The 20853-nt window shown below is 38.2% G+C and overlaps 1 protein-coding gene across 1 annotated transcript in view; it reads right to left on the bottom strand.

Moving 5' to 3' along the window:
* The window catches only part of HERC1 (HECT and RLD domain containing E3 ubiquitin protein ligase family member 1), a 186697-nt gene that overhangs the window by 150458 nt on the left and 15386 nt on the right, over positions 1-20853 (bottom strand). The window contains 2 exon segments of the mRNA XM_037502665.2: positions 4553-4648; positions 7478-8433. Of these exon segments, the coding sequence (XP_037358562.1) occupies positions 4553-4648; positions 7478-8407 (1026 nt within the window). The 5' untranslated portion in view covers positions 8408-8433.

Here is a 20853-nt window from a genome sequence, read left to right on the forward strand (position 1 = left end):
TTCACTGCATCTATACCAATAGTAAGTATTATTGCTTTTTATTTTTTTTACAAACTTAAGTGGAAAAAATGAGGATGTATTATTTTAACTTCACATGTCCTTATTATCAACAGAACTGAAGTTTTTCCATTGGTTTACCATTAATATCCATTTATTTATTAGGAGTTAATGGATTTTTCGTTTACTTGTATAAATTTCATACAATGAAGATATGAACTCTGACTACAGCTATGGTCAACTGGTTGTCCACCTAATTTTAGGGTATTTTCCCCCCTGAATCAAGGAAAAGCAAAAGATGCAAAACTCTTCTAGAGTGATTCAAAGATCAATATATTAGATTAACAAGCCATTAAATGGGAGGAGATAGAATAATTTTAGTCAGAATCTTTTAAACAGTTTCCAAAGCAACAGAACAATAAGTATGTTAGGGAATATTTTCCAGTGAACATGAGGATAATTTTGAAGACATAAAATACACACAAGTGAAGGCTACCAGTCCCTGATAAAAGACAGGAAATTTTTGGGCCTCCCCTGGTGGCGCAGCGGTTGAGCACTGGGCTGAGAGGCTGCGGGCAGGGCTGGTTCGTTCCCTGGCCACTGGTGAGGGTCCCACAAAAAAAAAAAAAAGATAGGCAATTTTTCTGGAGACAAAAGGAGAATGGTGGGGCCAAGACGGTTTTTATTTAAATATCTCATGGGGCTTAAAGAAAAATTATAGCCCTCCTCTCCACCCTACCCTAAAAGAGGACAAAAGCAAGGAAAAAGTCTACTCACTGGGCTAAGAAATATGTTTTTTAAAAACAACTGGGAGTTGGGTAGGATTCTGGGAAGATGGTAATAGCAGCAGCAAAGTTGTATCTAAACTCTGACATTCACTTTACAGAGCAACCAGAAGGCAAATCGCCAAAACTATGCTTAAGATTCACAACAAAACTAAGCTGTAAAGGTAACTCTAATAACTCCAAATATAAGCAGTTGTGGGGGGTAAACAAAAACAAAAAACATCATCAGACACAAAATCTTCATGATAGTGACATCTGTGTAGGAGGAAGCAAGAGTATCTGACATACCTCAGAACAAATCATATACTCACTAGAAAGAATAGTAAGCCAATCTAAGAACAACTTTTGCAGCTGGAGAGAGTTTTGCCCTCTCTGACAGCAGGTAAGTTATAAAAAGGGGATATGATGAGTAGTTCTACAAGAGGAACACATCTCGAAGCCAGCAGGTGGTACTCACAGCCAACTTGATAGCAAAAAGTAGAGTTTTCTGGACTCCCTCAGTTGGGGCTGCTGGGAACTAGACACCATGTGGACTTTAAAAAGACAGAGCACAGAGCAGGCAGGTTCTCTTTTGGAGCTTACTCTTGTACTGTGATCTCCTCTCAGCTGACACTATCTGCTGGGAGTATAAATGGCAACTTGTTCCATGTTGTCCAATAAATTTTCTTCTCTTTCTCTCTCAGCAGTCCTTTCTCTCTCAGCAGTCCTTTTCTCTCATTCCCTGTGCAATTATATCCTTTAAATTTTTTTTATTTCTCTCTATTTCTCTGTTTTGGGGTATTGTCCTGTACTCCATTAACAGCTTTAAAGAAGCTACTCTTAAAATTGACTAGCCAGAATTCCTTTTCAGGATTCCTTTCCACTCACACACTGAGAGTGGAATAAATATTATGCAGGACAAGAACAACAGACAGAAATTCAAGATAAAAGCTGGAGAGGAGAGCAAGCTGGGAAACCACTCCTGTCTCGCCACCTCTGGCCTGTACCCCAGTTCTTGTATGAATAAATAAATAAATCTTTAAAAAAGAAAAAAGAATAATATCCCTACAATAAAAGTATGCCAGAAAGAAACTGCCCCCAAAATAGATCAAACTACAACCTATTTCATAGCAAACTAAAAGAAATTAAGAATATGAAACAGGGGCCTCGCTGGTGGTGCAAGGGGTTAAGCACAGCACTATGAAGCTATCTGTAGCCTCTGCAACACAAGTTCGATCCCCGGCTGTCCAGGAAGATACCCACATGGCGCAGCAGACTTCTGACGTGCCCGCTGCTCCCGTCAGCAGTGTATTTCAGTCAGTCTGCCTGTTCTGTTCCCCACTCTCTCTCTGATGGATCCTCCCATTCCCTGCATCTCTGGCCTGTACCCAGTTCTTGTATGCATAAAAAAATCAATCTTAAAAAAAAAAAGAATATGAAAAAAGACATGAAAGAAAACACAAGTTTGACATACAAACACCCAAAATGAGGAGGCTAGAACTCAAGAAAGAGCAAGAAAAAAATTTCAAAAATTCTTTCAGAAATGAAGGCCAAGCTAGAAGGAATTCAAGAGTAAATTAATACAGTAGATGATACCACAAGAAAAAGACAATAAAAAGGAAGGCACTTTAACAAGTAAAAAAGACATTAAAAAGTATTCAAGAAAAACTCAAATGCTAAAGTTAAGCAAAGATCAACAAACCGATAATAAGTGTTCTTAAAGACAAATGAAATGAAAAGTAACACTAAAAAAAAAATCATTTAGGGGCTCCCTGGTGGCACAGGGGTTAAAGACAGTGCTATGAAGCTATTGGCAGCCATTACAACACCAGTTCAATCCCTGTGGCCAGAGAGCTGACCCACATGAAACAGTGGACCTCTCCTGTCTCTTCCGCTGCTCCCCTCAGCAGTGTGTTTCAGTAAATCTGCCTGTTCTGCTCCCTACTCTCTCTGGTGAATCCTTCTTAACCCCCACACCTCTGGCTTATACCCCAGTTCTTGTATGCACAAATAAAATAAATCTTTAAAAAATAAAACTAAGTTATTAAGGAAACTTTCCTGAAATAAAAAGATTTGAAACTATATATTGAAATCCTTACAAATGTGAGAATAGTGACCCAGAATGAATATGAAGATACAGTCTACAAAAATTACTAATTTTTAAAGGATCTTTTTTTTTGTCCTTTGGGCTTTTCAGCAAAACGAGCATGACTCATATACAGGAAAAGAAATTCAAATCTTTAGACTTTGACAGCAAATCTTTATGCCAGGGGAAAATGGATGAACATATTTAAGATGCAGAAAAAGAAAAGGTGAGCCAAAAATTTTATATTCTCAAAATTGACTTTCAAATATAAGGAGCACAGCAACCATCAACATGTAAGAACTAAGAGAAGCTTGTACCCATGAGCCCAAAGTATCTACTGAAGAATGTGTTTCAGACAGTGAAAAAGAATAGAGACACACACAGATTGGTAGTGAACACTCAATATGTAGCTACTTGTAGAACTAATACTAAATGAGAGTTAAAAGATAGTTTGTTATGATTATATGCTTTATGTAGAGATAAAAGAGTGGGGAGAGGGCATCCCTGGTGATACAGGGGTTAAAGTCTCAGTGCTATAAAGCCATCTCCAGCCACTGTGGCATGACTTCGATCCCCCAGCCAGGGAGTTAACCCACATGGCACAGGAGACCGCTCCTGTCTCGCCCGCTGCTCCCCTCAGCAGTGTATTTCAGTCCAGTCTGCCTGTTCTGCTCCCCACTCTGTCTTTACTGCCCCCCTCCTTCCCCAGCTCTTGTATGCAAAATAAATGAATCTTTTAAAAAAAAAAAAAAAGGACATGAAAGGGCTTCATAAGTGGTTGGTGGAAGTTTTCTTTACCTAGGTACAGCTAAGAAGGATATTTATTTTATAATAATTCATATTAAATCATGTTTGTATGTCTTTCTTTAATTTTCTTAATAAAAAGTTTTAAAAGTTGGGCCTCCCCTGGTAGTGCAGCGGTTGAGTGCTGTGCTGCAAAGCTGCCGGCAGCCTCTGCAACGCCGGTTCAATCCCCGGCCACTGGTGAGGGTTCCCACATGGCGTGACAGACCTCTCCTGCCACATCCACTGCTCCCCTCAGCAGTGTATTTCGTCAGTCTGCCTGTTCTGTTCCCTGCTCTGGCTCTGGTGAATTCTCTCACCCTCCTGTGCTTCTGACTGTATCCAGTGCATGTATAAATAAAAAAATAAATCTTAAAAAAAAAAAAAAAATTTAGGGCCTCCCCGGTGGTGCAGCGGTTGAGCGCTGGGTTGCGAAGCTGCCCGCGGCCTCTGCGGCGCCAGTTCGATCCCCGGCTGCTCCCCGGCCACTGGAGGAGGGTCCCACATGGCGCGCAGACCTCTCCTGCCGCCCGCTGCTCCCCTCAGCAGTGTACTTCGGTCCTTCTGCCTGCTCTGCTCCCCGCTCTGGCTCTGGTGAATTCTCTCACCCTCCCGCGCTTCTGACTGTACCCAGTGCATGTATAAACAAACAAACAAACAAATAAAAAAAAAAAAAGCCTCTATTTAAAAAAAAAAGTTTTAAAAGTTATCTGTACATGATAAGAGTTCAAAATGAATTAGAGGAATACACTGCAAAGCATGTCTCTTTCACACTCCTGATGTCAGGACACCTCAGCCCAACTTTCTAAAAGCAACCACTGAAACCACTTTCTTTGAATGGATTATTTTTAAAGAATGAATGCATGCTATAACAATGTAAGACAAAATAATTTTTAATGTAAAAGCCATGATTGTTACGTACTTCTTCAAAGAGACATAAAGCGGCCTCATACAGCGAGCACAAGCCATCGGATGTTCTGGTTGGTTCCCGCCACTGACTTCGATCAGCTGATGAACCCTATAGTTAAAACATATAGTTTGGGAAGGAAAGAAACATAAGTAGTAATACCACTTAAACAATCCACAAATAAGGAATGTTTATATAATGTTTAAGTGCATTTAAATCAAATCCTAACATGAAGTCATGAAACCAACTTTTACATCTATTATATAAAAGACCTGGCTAGAGTAAAGCAGTAAATTAAGAGCCAACGCCTCTCTGATTATCACAGGGCTCCAAAACAGAAGAGGAAACAGAATTCGCCAATTAAACATTCTTTGGGTGGTCGATATCCAGAAAAACAAAAGCCAATTTAACATAAACAGAGTAAAATACTGCATGTAGAAGTCAGAAAACAATATGGGCTTTGCAGACAAACTCAGGGTTATAAGAATTAAGTTACTTTTAAGTGCCTGACCAGTAAGCACTTAATCAGGAGTATTTGTTATAATACTTCCAGGTCTTTTGCCAAACAGATATGTGAATTTAGGATAAATGCCACAATTTCTTCATCCTCACAGTAAGGATAAATATCTTCCTTACAGATTAATATGATAATTGGATGAGATAGTGTGTGTAAAAGCAACTGGTAGATAGTAAGCACTTAACTAAGGTTAGCTTTCTGCCTCCTTTACTCCAGGTACTAGGGAGGAGTAAGTAAATGAAGCCAAAAAAGGAATGGACGATTTATTATAGGTTAATTAAATGAAGTCTGAAACTCTAGATAGGTAAATATAATTTTCTTATGCTTGTAGAATTGATTTAAAATAATTGCCAAAAATGCACAGAAACCTATTTCTAACATGTTAAAAGACAAAGATCAAGGAAAGCAATTTGACTTCTTGGAGGATTCTTTTCCCACAAAGGAGCCATACAGTAGGATAAGGCCTTTAGAGGATAGGGGAGAAGAGGCCCCTGAAACAGGGTATTTAGTATTTTGTTTAAGAAGGAAATAAACCCTGGGCAAGTATATAACCATATAACTAGACTGTACAATAATTAATGTCTTTTCTTTGTAACAAAGGCAATGCAAACTAGACTCTAAAATGTAAAATTAAATGACTTCTCACAGAAATACTAACATGTGACTATGATACAAAAATTATTTTAGGTCATTAATGGCATTACATATTTGAAAGCAGTTTAAATCAGAAAGTACTAAGAATAAAAATAAAATTTAAACAGATGTGGAGTGAATGGTTAAGTACTGAATAAGAAAGTACATATGGGCCTTATTGTTTCTCATAGCTACTCCCTCAAAGCTTTTTTTAAATCACTGCATCTACAACTCTAGGTTTTTACTTTGGGTGAAGATCCTGAGGTATACTCAAGAGTATAGGAAGGGCTTTCATCAACATTCCATACCCCAAACAAAGCAATGACTGCTCTTCTTAATTTTATTTAACATAAAGAAATTCAGGGTTTCCCTGGTGGCCTAGGGGTTAAGTCTCAGCACTATCACCACTATGGCCTGAGTTTGATCCCTGGCCAGGGAGCTAACTCACATATGGTACAGCAGACCTCTCCTGTCTTGCCTACTGCTCCCCTTAGCAGTATATTTCAATAGATCCACCTGTTCTTCGCCCCACTCTGTCTCTCACCCCCTACACATCTGGCCTACTCCCCAGTTCTTATAGACATAAATAAACAAATATTTGGGGAAAAAAAGAAATTCAAAATTGTATTGATCTTATGATCTAAAATCTGCAAGTACTTATTTACAATAAAATGACTTGTAAAAAATGTCTCAATATTTACCAGTCAAGTTCACCAAATACAAAATGTAAACCATGCAAAAATTTAAATGCCCAGGTTTGAAAAAAATTTAAATAATTTTATAAAACATTTCCATCAACGTAAGAGATTTCCACTTGTTTTTGAAGGAAAAAAGTCTTGAAATACACATACCTAACCTGTAATTGGCATTTTTAGTTATTTTTACTAAATAAATTTGTTCATTGGTCAATGCAAAAACAGTGTAATCCAACTGAAATTAAGTCCATTTATCTAAAGTGTTTCATTCTTCACATCCTAAATTTGGATTCTTCAAATTTTCATTCTTGGTTTTCGCATAGGAATCACATTTAACGCTTAGAATTTCTTGACATTGATCATACTGCACTATATTTTATCATTTACTCTTTAATATGATAGCCAAAGTTCATTTTTTAATGACAGTCAAGCAGTTAAATTTTCCTCCAAAACAACACACTCTTTCCATAAGTATTTGCATAGTTCAGCATTCCCATTCATTCAGGTCTCTGCCCAAATGTCATGATTCCTTCCCTAATCATTTTAACTAAAATATAAAATAGAACATCTTTCCCCTCTCTAGATTCTTCTCTGATCCTATCTTCCATTCCCACACCCAATTTAATTCTTACGATGTTTCACTAACTAAAATATTTATTGTCTGACTCCCCTACCAGGCTGCTACTTCAGTGGGGCAAAAACTGTATTTTTCTCTGCTGTATCCCTAGGATGTAGAATAATGCATAGCATATAGTATGTGCTTAATAAAAACTAATGTGATAAAATAGATTTTTTTTTTTTCAAAAGACATCCACATTCCACAGTCAAGGTTCCTCATTTTACACAAAAAGACATGAAATGAACTTATCCTGACTCCTTAGTCAGTGATTTTATAACACTGTACCAACTAGACTGTTTTGAATTACATATTCACATAATAGCTTCTTCACTTAAAATATGTAAAATATTTACCTAACCTAACAATCACCAGTAGAACTCTCAAATCATCCCTATTTTAAAGGCAATTCATTAAAAGCTAGGTTGACTTTCCCAAAACTGATACAAATTTTAAAGTTGAAATTTTGTAATACGTACCAAAGAACGCCTCATTTGCATTAAAATAGTCATGAAGCAGTCAAAGCTGATCATTCCTTCCTGGGTTGATAGTAGTTTACTTTTCTCCATGGAATTTACAACTGCTGAAGCCCCCAAAGCCATTTCTATCCACTCAAGAAGATACCGCAAAGAACCTCGCTGAGCTGCTAGACCAAGGAGCAACTCAGAAGCTAATCTGCGACCTAAAGTATCTGCCCCAGAATTGGGAATAGTTACTCCTTTAAGAAATGTTGTTACTTGTGACAAGCAGTCCAAGCCCATTGGGGGAATCTTGCTTTCATTTGCTAAAGATAATGGTGGCAAAGAGCTCACAACTTCAATTGCAGTATGAATAACATCATTGCAAAGACTGAGACCAGTTCCTGACACAGGCATCATCCAACTTTGTCTTAGAAGTGCAAATAATAAACTTAGACCAGTTCGAACACCCATTTCTATAAGTGCATCAGTGCTTGAGCGAGGACGTTCACTGACAGAGTGGACATCTGCTGAACCAGAGCTGCTCTCCGGAGAATGCTGCTGCTGCTTCACTTTGCCTTTGTCGTGGTATTTATTAGAAAGTGCATAAAAGACACGCTGGAGTACAAGCAGCCGTTTTCGGAGTGCCCCAGCAAATGGGGAATCTGAGCATACCATTTTCGCTAGTGCTAGCTGGCTGCTAAGGAGGGCATCCAAGTAGTGATCCTGCTCATCACTTGAAAGAGACTCACGTTCAAAGTCTGGCAACTGTGGTCCTTTGAGGCACAAAACTTGTTGGGGCAAAGGTACTACTTCCTTATTGCTGACCAGTTTAGAATACAGAACAGCAACTCCCTCTCTTGTAGCAATAGATTCACTGTCCTCTGTAATCCAGGAGCTATTTAGGTGTTCAAGCCATTTCAGTTTCACTGGTGGAACCATACTTGCCATGTTGATTTAGTCTTCAGCCATTAGTTCTGTAAAGGAAGAAGAAAATACAGTCAAAAACTTATATGGACGATTTATAAAATGTTTTCAAACTTTAGGGGGCCTCCTGGTGGCACAGGGGTAAAGTCTCAGCACTACCAAGCTACTGCCACCCACTACAGCACAAATTCTATCCTGGCTAGGGAGCTAACCCACATGGCACAGCAAACCTCTCCTGTCTCACCACTGCTCCCCTCAGCAGTGTATTTCAGTCATTCTGCCTGTTCTGCACCCCTCCCTGTCTCTGGTCTCTCACCCCCCGCACCTCTGGCCTACACCCCAGTTCTTATATGCATAAATAAGTAAATCTTTAAAAAAAAAAAAAAAACTTCCACCTTACATTATAATCGGTGAGTTGCAATGCATGAAGTACACAAAAAGACTGGGTTTTAGTTAATGGTAATGTATCAATGGTAATGTATCAATGTTAGCATTTTAGCTTTGAAAAATGAACATTCCATGGTTATATAAGATGCTAATTTTAGGGGGCAATGGATAAAGGGCATATGGGAACTCTCTCCAGCATATCTACCACATTTTTATAAATCAAAAATTACCTCAAATTTAACACTTACTTGAAAAAGTGATTTGTGTACCTTTTATTTTCAGGTTCTAGTCCCACTATTAGTATGACAGTGGGTTCTAGATTCTCATGACTCCCAACTTTGTATCTCCAACCCTTGCCTCTTCCCTGAACTCCAAACATATATACAATTACACATTTGACCTATATATATATATGTATCTAGTATACATCTCAAAATTAACTTCAATAAGAAAATATCCAAAACTGAGTTCCTAATTCACCAATACCACCATCCCCACCTGTTAATTTCTTCATCTCAATAAATGATAATTTTATCCTTCCAGTTCCTTTGATGAAAAAACTTGAGAGTGACTCATCATTGATTCCTCTCTCTCACGCATTCCAAATCCAATTAGCCAGTTCTACTTTCAAAATGTATTCTTAATCCAACCAGCTTACCCTCCATGATAAAACCCTGGTCCAAGTCATCATCTCTTGAACTACTGAAGGATCCCTCTTACTAGCGGCCCTGGCTATACTGAGATGCTATAGCAACTCCAAAAGGGCAGGGGTGTTTTTGTATATCTTTGTTTACTGCTATACTCTAGCACAGACTAAGTACTCAGTATGTGTTTGAAGGAAAAAAAGTACTTAAAATTTAAGTTCTCTGAGAGAAAATACTCAAAAAACATATATCCCACAAAAGACTGGCTTCTAAGATCATAAAGAACTCCTATGCTTCAATAAGAAAATAACAACCTAATTTTATGATCAAAAATGTGAACAAAACTTCACAGAAGATATATGAGTAGCCAATAAGCATAACAAAAGTGCTCAGCATCTTATTTCATCACAAAATGCAAGTTAAAAATATAAAGAGAGCTACTATATACCCACCAGGATAGATTAGTAAAACAGACAATACCAAAGGTTAGCAAGGATGTAGAGCCAGAACTCTCACAAATCGTTTGTTGGAATGTAAGCTGGAACAACTACTTATAAAAGATGTCTGGCAGCTTCTTACAAAGCTGAACATATACCTACTCAGTAACCCACCTAGTCCTCTCAGATCTACTTAAAATAAAATTTATGTCCATAAAAAGACTTAAATCAGAATAGTGCTGGCCTTTAGAGGGTGAGGGCATGAACAGACTGTGAAGGGGTATGAGTGAACTTCCTGAAGTGATGGTAATGTTGCATTACACAGGCCTCCTTTCGATTTGTCAAAACTCAATGAATATACCCTTAATTTCATGTAAATTTTACCTCAACTGACATTGAACTCTAATTAATAAGCATACTGGAGAACTTCTAGGGAGAAATACACTGATATCTGTAATTTATTTTGCAATGCATCAAAAAAAAAGATGCATCAATATGTGTATGTGTAAATAAATGTGATAAAATGGTATAAACATTAATGGTGGAATCCCTGTTCTTTTTAAATAGCTCAATTTTGCTGAATGTTTGAAAATTTTTATTACAAAATGCTGGCAGGAAAGTGAGTATCAAGTCTTATCTTTCAAGCAAGTTCTCAGAATGACAGTCAAAACAGTTGGTGATAGAGAAAGATCCTCAAATAATCGAGATAATTTCTTTTCTTTAAAGATTTATTTATTTAAGCATACAAGAGCTGGGGTACAGGCCAAAGGTGTGGGGGGTGAGAGGAATCACCAGAGAGAGTGGAGAACAAAACAGGCTGACTGACGGAAGTACACTGCTGAGGGGAGCAGCTGGCGAGTCAGGAGAGGTCTGCTGCGCCATGTGGGTTGCTCCCTCGTTGGCTGGGGGATCGAACTCATGCTGCAGAGGCTGCTGTGGACAGCTTCATAGGCTGTGTCTTAACCCCCTGCACCACCAGGGAGGCCCTAACAGAGATAATTTTATCTTCATGATATAGGTAGATCTTCAAGAAAAAACTCAGTGATACAGATTCCAAGCTAATTAAAAGTAGTTTCCCATTTTTCCATGGCCTGTTAAATTCTAAATATAAAATCTGATGAAACTTGCCTTCTCAAGCTTATGATTATTATGCTTAATTCACTATTTGGAAAGTATGTACTTAAACAAGGGGGAAAAAAATACATTGGCTCTTCCCACTTCATTCAGTAGGGGTTTACTAAAAACCAGCAAGCACTATGCAGAAGACACAGAAGTACCTGATTTACCCCACCCTTGCAAGTTACTGGTAATTCTGCTCTCTTTAATTCTGCCAGTTTGGTAGCTGTAAAGGGATATGTTATTGCTTTGATTTGAATTTCCCTGATTACTAATCTGAGTATGCTATTGTTTATTAGTCATGTGGATACACTCTTTTGGGAAATGCTTATTTCGTCTACTCATGCGTTTTTCTGTTGCATTATCTTTCTTGCCAACTTGTAAAAGTTTTTGTATTTTATCACTGTCCTCAATACTGTAAATAATCTTCTGAGCTATCTTTTGCATACACATGCATCTCTTCTTCTGTAGCTTCTGCTTTCTATTCTAGGTTAAAAGAGCATCCTCACATCTCCAGAACCAGAATAGATATGAATTCTAGATTATATAAGTATATGCCCAGATTTTCTTGAGGTTTAAAAAAATAAACAAACAAACAATAATACATGAGTTCTTAAGCTGTCTGGAATTTAAGTAAATACTATTCAGTGACTTTAACTTCTTTCTTTCCAGGTGGATGGCTAGTTATGCCACAACTATTAATTAATCCAGGACTTCCAGGATTGTTGAAGACAATGGCAACTACATAACTATCTCCCCAAACTTGTTCCCAAACAGTAAGAAAAAGAGGAAAAATTAGATTCTATATAAACTACAATATAACAAAGATAAAGAATAACAACATTGCAAATTAACTGTGAATAAAGAGAAAAATAATCAATCCCAGCATACACACTCTCACCTCCATCTGAGTCACAAAGTTCTGTGGCAAAAGAAGACTGAGAAAAAGTACAGAAAAGACAGAAGAGAACGGTTAGTGAAAGAGAATAAAGGTAATTTGGATGACAGCCAGGAAAGAGTAAATCCATACTAAATGTGAACATACTGGAAATACTTAGGCATATCAGATGACAGACTGTAAGGAAGAGATTTCAAAGTACATTTAATTTAAAGCGGCAGGCATGATTTAAAGCAGGAGAAGCTATTTTAAAAAGGGAAGGATGATTTAAAAAAGCATTCTTTGAAATACAGAGGGGAGAAAAAAGACAAAAGAAAAAGGGAGGCATCCTTTGGTAACTGCTGTTAAAAGACAAGGAAAAAGGAGAGATGGTTAAGATTTTTGCTATACAAAAAAGAAAAACATAAACCTAGATAAAACAAAGTTTCTCTAATATACTGGAACTTTGCTGTACTGACAGAAGAGGGTACCAGGAAATTATGGTTTTCTTCATATAAGTCCTCTACCTCTCTTCTTAAATTGGTTAAGTATTTTTGCTTTTGTGGCTATTATGAAAGGAATTTCAATGTTTCCTTTTCTAAGATATTACTGCTATTCAGCCATCTGGGTATATTCATACACTTTCCCAAATTACACAAGCACAGATGATGAACCAAAGAAAGAGAAAACATAACAAAGGACAGGAAACAAAGGAAGAAAGCGGAAAAAGACAAAACAGAAAAAAAAAAAAAAAAGACTACAAGACTAAACATATCTACTGCATACCTACTTTAAAACTTGCTTTTTAAAGCCAAAAGTAAAGACTGATTTTTTTTTTTTTAAGATTTCTTTATTCACATATATAAGAACCAGGGTACAGGCCAGATGCTGGGGAGGGTGAGAGGATTCACCAGAGACAGAGCAGGGAACAGAACAGGCAGACTGACCGAAATACACTGCTGAGGGGAGCAGCTGGCGAGGCAGAAGAGGTCTGCCCCAGCATGTGGGATTCTCGCCAGATGGAACCTGCACTGCAGAGGCTGCGGACAGCTTCACAGCATTGTGCTCAACCGCCTGTGCCACCAAGGGAGGCCCAGACTAATTTAAAAGAGCACCTATATGTTATAGGTAGATATGGAACAGGTATTTATAATCTGTTATAAATTAAACATACATAATAATTGGATCTAATAAGAAAATCTTATTTAAAATATATATGCTACTTAATAAGAGACAGATCTAAAAGTGATTTAGAAAGGCGAAAGGTAAAAGGTAAGGTGGTGAACCCACTTAACACCCACAGTTGCCCCCCACGATGGCGGCTGCTGCTCCATCCTCGCCCTGCTTCTCCAGGACTAGGAAACATACGCACCCTTCGCCTGCCTTCCCACAGCATTTAACAATATTGTCACATGAATTGGACATCTTAGTGCTTGAAATGAAATGATGGGATTGAACCTAATTTTTGCATAGTGTTCATTAACTTCATGATGAAAACTGCAGAAAAAGAAGAATGGGGCCTCCCTGGTGGCGCAAGGGGTTAAGCACTGCACTATGAAGCAATCCACAGCCTCTGCAGCACAAGTTCCATCCCCGGCCGGCCAAGGAGCAACCCACATGGCACAGCTGACCTCTCCTGACTCACCCCCTCCTCCCCTAAGCAATGTATTTCAGTCAATCTGCCTATTCTGTTCCCCACTCTGTCTCTGGTGAATCCTCTCACCTGCCCCCTGCATCTCTGATCTGTACCCCAGCTCTTGTATGCATAAATAAATAAGAAAAAAAAAAAGGTAAGGGCCTCCCCCCGTGGCGCAGCGGTTGAGCGCTGGGTTGCGAGGCTGCCCGCAGCCTCTGCAGTGCTGGTTCGATCCCCGGCTGCTCCCCGGCCACTGGAGGAGGGTCCCACATGGCGCGCAGACCTCTCCTGCCGCCCGCTGCTCCCCTCAGCAGTGTGCTTCGGTCCTTCTGCCTGCTCTGCTCCCCGCTCTGGCTCTGGTGAGTTCTCTCACCCTCCCGCGCTTCTGACTGTACCCAGTGCGTGTATAAATAAATAAATAATTTAAAAAAAAAAAAGGTAAGGTGGTGATTGAACAAGCAAATACAATCTCTTAATCACTAAATTATGTCCTTCTTATCACTATTATGATGATTTCACATGTTCTATATCACTCTAAATTTTTAAAAATTGAAAACCTCAAAAGATTTCAATGAATCAACTGCCAATTCAACTGATTTTTAAGAGTCTGTCACTATTATAAAATATGGTCCTCCTAGCCACTCTCAAAATCATTAACTAATCCTAATCAGGGAACAACAACATATCACTTTTTTTGCAGGCCTCATTAGATATTTGGAGTGCCAAAAAGCAAAAGTGTGAGAAGAGATGAAAAACAAAGCTAGAGAAATTCCATTATCTGACTTTAAGGCTTATTATAAAGCTATAATAATCAAGACACATAGTTTGGAGTCAAAAGTAGGTCAATAGAACAGAAATAAAAGTCCAGATACAAACACACAATATGCAAACAATTTTTTTTAAAGATTTATTTATTTTTGCATACAAGAACTGGGGTACATGCCAGAGATGCGGGGGGTGAGAGGATTCACCAGAGACAGAGTGGGAACCAGAACAGGCAGACTGACCAAAATACACTGCTGAGGGGAGCAGCGGGCGAGTCAGGAGAGGTCTGCCGCACCATATGGATTGCTCCCCAGCCAGCTGGGATGGAACTCCTGCTGCAGAGGCTGTGGATAGCCTCATAGTGCGGTGCTTAACCCCTTGCACCACCAGGGGGCCCCCCAATTTTTTGATTGTACTATTTTTATTGAAATAATATTGATTTACAGTACAGGATAAGATTTAGGAGCATAGGTTCCCAGCTCCTAGATATGGTACTATACCACATTCACCACCAAAGCACCTATGATCTACCACAGTCTGTTGAGTTTATCCCTTATTTGTTCTCCAGTGCCTGCCCTCCCACTCTGGTGGCCTCAATTCTAGAGTTTGTTTGGTTTAGTTTTGTTTGTTCCTTTGTTTTTGTTTCTTTATATTACATATAATAGTGTAATCACCATATTTTTCTCTAACTTATTTTGCTTAACATAATCCCTTCCAGTTCCAACAATGTTGTCACAAGTGGCAAGACTTCGTCTCTTTTTATAACTGAGTAGTATTTCACTCTATGTACAGTATATATACTATACCTTCCAAATCTATTCATCTGTCTTTCAGCACTTAGGGTTATTTCCATAATTCTGACTATTGTAAATAGTGCTGCTATGAACATGAGTGCACATATCCCTTGGAATTAGTGTTTTTGCATCCTTCAAGTGGATATCAAGGAAAGAATTGCTGATCACATGGTATATCCATTTTAATATTCTGGGGAACCTCCAAACTGTTTTCCATCTGGGGTTGGACCAATCTACATTTCTACCAACAGTGTACAAGGACTGTTTTTCTCTATACCATCGCCAACACTTGTTTCTGGCCTTTTTGATATGGGCTCTTCTCACAGGGATGAAGTGGTATTTTGTTGTGGTTTTGATTTGCATTTCCCTGAAAAAAGTGATGATGAAAATTATCTAAATACAACTTACCCTCACTTAAAGTCCATTATCTGAGTACAACTTACCCTCACTTAAAGCAAAATGTGTGTGTGCGTTCAAAGGAAAAAAAAATAACTATAGCAAAATGTTTCAATTTGTGATTCTAGGTAAAAAGTATATCAGTGTTTATTATACTACTTTTCAACTTTCCTATAGATTTTAAAAATTTCCAAAATAGGGGAAGAGGTCAAAATATCAGGGATGCAAAAAGAAAAGAAATAAAAGATTATATTTTACAATAAATAGTATACAAAGGAGTTAAATTATAAGTATGGTTTTCTATTATTAACTATGCCCTTTCTGATAGAGAATATGTAATAAACTCATTTATTCTCAAAAGTATCTGTATTATGTACATTTTGTTTCTAATTTCCTTGCAACATAATCATTTTCCTTTAAATAATCACAGTGATACCATCTCTATACACTCAGATTTTTAAGTCTTACTCAAAAAGGAGCTGGCAGAAAAATGCTGCTCCCATAACGTAGACACTGAGTTAGTTGCCTATCCTTCTAAATAGGAAGATGAAAGCCAGAGAGCAAGATGACAAGTTTACTTAAGCTTGTGCCTTGTATAAGCTACACAAAAGGAAGCAAAGGGGCAAGAAACAGCTGGGTTCAACAAAAATAGGAAGGCCGAACTTTCTTAAACCTTAATCTCTTAAATCTCTTTTTTTTTAAAAGATTTATTTATTTATGCATACAAGAGCTGGGGTACAGGCCAGAGGTGTGGGGGGTGAAAGGATTCACCAGAGACAGAGTGGGGAACAGAACAGACAGACTGACTGAAGTACACCGCTGAGGGGAGCAGCGGGCAAGTCAGGAGGGTCAGCTGCGCCATGTGGGTTGCTCCCTGGCCTGCCGGGGATGAAACTTGTGTTGTGGAGGCTGCGGACAGCTCCATAGGTTGCATCTTAACCCCTTGCGCTACCAGGGAGGCCTTTAACCCACACCTTTGTTATTTTAAAACTGTATAAAGTCCTATATTAGAAAATATCTAGGCAAGTCTCTACTGTAACATGAGTGGAAGTAAAATATAACAGAAAAAAAATCTAAATGGGAAAATCAATTTGAATATAAATTTAACTAACTTTACAAGTCTGTTGTCTTGAGAATTCACTTTTAAACAAAACAATGAAGTCACACTTTGAAAACTGGAATCAGGAGGAATTAGAACTTCTTCCTGCTTCATCACCTTGAACCCTATCTCGCCTAAAAATATTTCAGGTTGACAGAAAATAGCAGAATTTGGAAATAAGTGCATATTGTGGAACTAATCAAGCAAAATATATATTTCTACGAAATGTACACTTAAATGAATATATATTATACTTTGATTAAAATTTTTTCAAACACTGTTAAATGAAATACCTAGTCTAACAAAACATGTCATGATCTATATGCTGAAAATTATAAGACACAGATGAAAGAAAGCACAGAAGATCTAAATAAATGGAGAGAGGGCCTCCCCTGGTGGCGCAGGTGGGTGAGCACAGTGCTGTGAAGCTGTCCGCAGCCTCTACAGCGCCGGTTCGATCCCAGCCGGCTGGCGAAGGTCCCACAAGGTGCGGCAGACCTCTCCTGTCTCGCCCGCTGCTCCCCTCAGCAGTGTATTTCGTCAGTCTGCCTGTTCTGTTCCCAGCTCTGTCTCTGGTGAATCCTCTCACCCTCCTATGCATCTGGCCTGTACGCCGGTTCTTGTATAAAATAAATAAATCTTTAAAAAAAATAAATAAAATTAAATGGAGAGACATGTCATATTCCTTGACTAGAAGACTAAGCATAACTATGTCAGTAGTTCCCCCAAATTGATCTTTTTTTTTTAATTTTTTTTAAAGATTTATTTATTTATTTATTTATTTATACAAGCACTAGGTACAGTCAGAAGCGCGGGAGGGTGAGAGAATTCACCAGAGCCAGAGCAGGCAGCAGAGCAGGCAGAAGGACCGAAGTACACTGCTGAGGGGAGCAGCGGGCGGCAGGAGAGGTCTGCGCGCCATGTGGGTCCTCCTCTGGTGGCCGGGGAGCAGCCGGGGATCGAACCTGAGCTACAGAGGCTGAGGGCAGCTTCGCAACCCAGCACTCAACCGCTGCGCCACCAGAGAGGCCCCCAAATTGATCTTTAGATTTAATGAAATACCTATCAAAATCACAGCAATAATTTTTTTGTAACTATAGATATAGCTAATTTTAAAATTTACATGGAAAGGCAGAGGAACCAGCTTAGCTAAAGTCATAACCCTTACCATCAGTTTAGAATCAGTAAGGAAACAGATGTAAATAAAAAGCCAATCCTCAAAAGAAAAACATTTTTAAAATAAAACCATCCTCTACCTGAGCAAAGAAAGCAAGCAATAAAGCATATTACTAGATACAGTCAATGAAACAGGAAGCAAAGCCTGCTAAAGAACTTCAAGTCCATCCCTCAACTCAACACTATAAGCTACTTGCCTCTCCCATTACTCCAATAGTACCGATAATCAGAGGTGGACACACACACACACACAGCAAAAGAGCTCACCTGTAGAGTGCTCCAAAATACCATATTGCATACTTCATGTTCATGTTTACTGTACTTAAAGAAGTCTGAGTTACTTATCTTTTAATCTAGCACCGTGTGAAAAGATTTATTTCCTATCAAATTCTAAAACAATAACCCCAAATAATATAGGGAAAAAACAAAAAATGAAGCTTTATTCTACTCATGCCTCTTTACATTAACCTAACTTCAAATAGGTTTCTACCTATTCACCTAGCCTTTACTAACAGGTCAGCTAATTAAAGGGGTGAGGGGTTGGGGGGAAATATTACATCTCTGTCCAGGATTGTTTCCCATATGATTTTATGCCTGATGTTGCTACATGTGCCTTTTCATTATATAGTAGAGGCAAAAGACCAAATGTCTATTGTCCCTGGATATTCTCTCTTAAGAACACAGTATTCAGGGCCTCCCCTGGTGGCGCAGCGGTTGAGCACTGGGTTGCGAGGCAGCGCTGGTTCGATCCCCGGCCACCGGCGAGGGGCCCACAAAAAACAAAACAAAACAAAAAACAAAAAAAAAAAAAACACAGTATTCAGGTTACAGAATATATAGAGAAAATTTGAATAAACTCTTGCTAAAAAGAAATCTGGAGAACTACACATTGAGTTGTTACTTCGCATGGTGGGATTACAGGTAGTTTTCACTTTTTTCTTCCTATTTCCCATATGATCTAAAATATCATTTTTACAAGAGCATATATTACTTTTCACACTTAGGAAGGAGTTTTATCCATTTGTTAAAATGCAGTTTTTCCTAGCAACAAATGTTGGTGAGGATGTGGTGAAAAAGGAACTCTCCTATACTGCTGGTGGGAACACAAACTGGTCCAACCACTATGGAGAGCTCTGTGGAGGTTCCTAAGACTACTAAAAATAGAGATTCCATATGACTCAGCAATTCCCAGCATTTCACTCCTATGGATCTACCCAAAGGACACAAAAACATTAATTCAAAAGGATACCTGCACTCCTAGGTTTACTGCAGCACTACTGACAATAGGTAAGACTTGGAAACAACCCAAATGCCCAAATATAGATGACTGGATCAAAAAGATACAGCATATATATACAATGGAATACTATTCAGCAATCAAAAAAGATAAACTATTGCCATTTGCAACAACATGGATGGAGCTAGAAGGGTTTACGCTCAGTGAAATCAATCAGAAGGAAAAAGAAAAATATTGGATGGTTTCACTTATAGGAGGAATATAGGGGAATCAAATAAGGGATGGGGGGGAGAGGGGAAAATATCAACCACCACCAAAAAAAAAAAAACACAACAAAACAAAAACAAAAATAAACAGACAACTATAAATCAGACATTCTGCAGGGGAGGGATGGGAGAGGGATCAAAACAGGGAAAGGAAGAGCACAAGGGACTGTGGTGATGGTACACGGGTGAACTGGCGGTGGAAATTCTGTGGGGACTACACCTGAGAAAAGAAAGCAAACACTGTAAAAAAAATGAACAATGATATAAAATATATATAAATTATTAAATAAAAGAAATGCAGTTTTTCTTTCTTATCCAAATCCTCATCTCATTTAAAAAAATATACTGCACTTCTTTATTTTATTCACCATAGAACTGAGACAATGTGATAATAGTGTAGAAAGCTTTAGCTTATCTAAATTCAAGAAAAAGCCTTGCTATGGAAAATGTGGAAACTACCTACCTACTTCTCAGGGTTGTTTTAAAGAATCAAAAGAGATTCCACGGGAAGTGTTTTAATGTAATATACTATCATATAAGCTATGACTATTACTAAAAACAAATGAACAAGCTATAACTTCACATTTTATGTACAAAATGAGGGCATCTTATTAAGTTAGCACCATTCAAATTCTGGTATTAACAGAGTTCTCTTAACTCAATCTTCTACCTGCATCTCTCTCTTCAGAAAAAATACCTTTTTAAGGATCACACTTCCCGGGTCTCCATATTTTTTGTCTTCACTAAGACACAGTTCTCACCTGTGATGACCCTGATTGCCTGACAGTTAAAGAAAATATGTCCCTTCAAAACAGACTTAAACAGTAATTCTCCAACTGACATTTCTTGGAGTATAGAATAGTGGGAATGTACATGAACTCTGGATTCAGATCCTGGCTCTGTTACATCACCAACACCACGTAACCTTGAACAATTTACTCTCTGTGGCTCAGTTTCCTCATTTCTGAAAGTGGAATAACACAAGTGCACCTATTACATAAGACTGTTGTGAAGATGAAACAAATTAAAAATTAAATGTGAAGGGCTATATACAGTGGCTGTCATGTGGTAAATGTTATATAGTGAATGAAGTCCTCTTCTAACACTGCTCTGTAAAAGTACAGTGCTTACAGGCTAAGATAAAACAGCCAACATTGTCTCATTTTTCCCTCATTGAAATATGTCTTATTGTTTACCTACAAAAATTTTTCTACATCACTGTGATGAAGTCATATACTCTTACCAGACATTTTTTTTTTATTCTTGTTCATATCCTCTAATCCAACATTTCCCAAATGTTTGTTTCCTCTAGAAAATTTGTTCCACTAGCTTCTCAAGATATTGGAGGATAGAGGGATAAATTCAACAATCAAATAAATTTGGAAAATGTTGAATTAATCTTAAATAGGTTTCTTTACTATAGGGGTTTTACATGTTAATATGCACTATTAATTAACTCTAAGAGAGGAAAAAGACCCATTGTTTACCAAGGTTATTTAACTCCCAAACCCCTTGGTGAAGGAAATATATTGGGAAATGCTGATGCTCCAGTTTTCTGACAGCCTTTAATACAAAATGTGCTGTGTTACGTAAACTCAACATTTTGTTAATCTGATTCACACACAAGGCCTGTTCTCAAA

The sequence above is a fragment of the Talpa occidentalis genome, unplaced genomic scaffold, assembly GCF_014898055.3.
Source record: "Talpa occidentalis isolate TD23 unplaced genomic scaffold, MPIMG_talOcc4v2.1 talOcc4.11, whole genome shotgun sequence".
Lineage (NCBI taxonomy): Eukaryota > Metazoa > Chordata > Mammalia > Eulipotyphla > Talpidae > Talpa > Talpa occidentalis.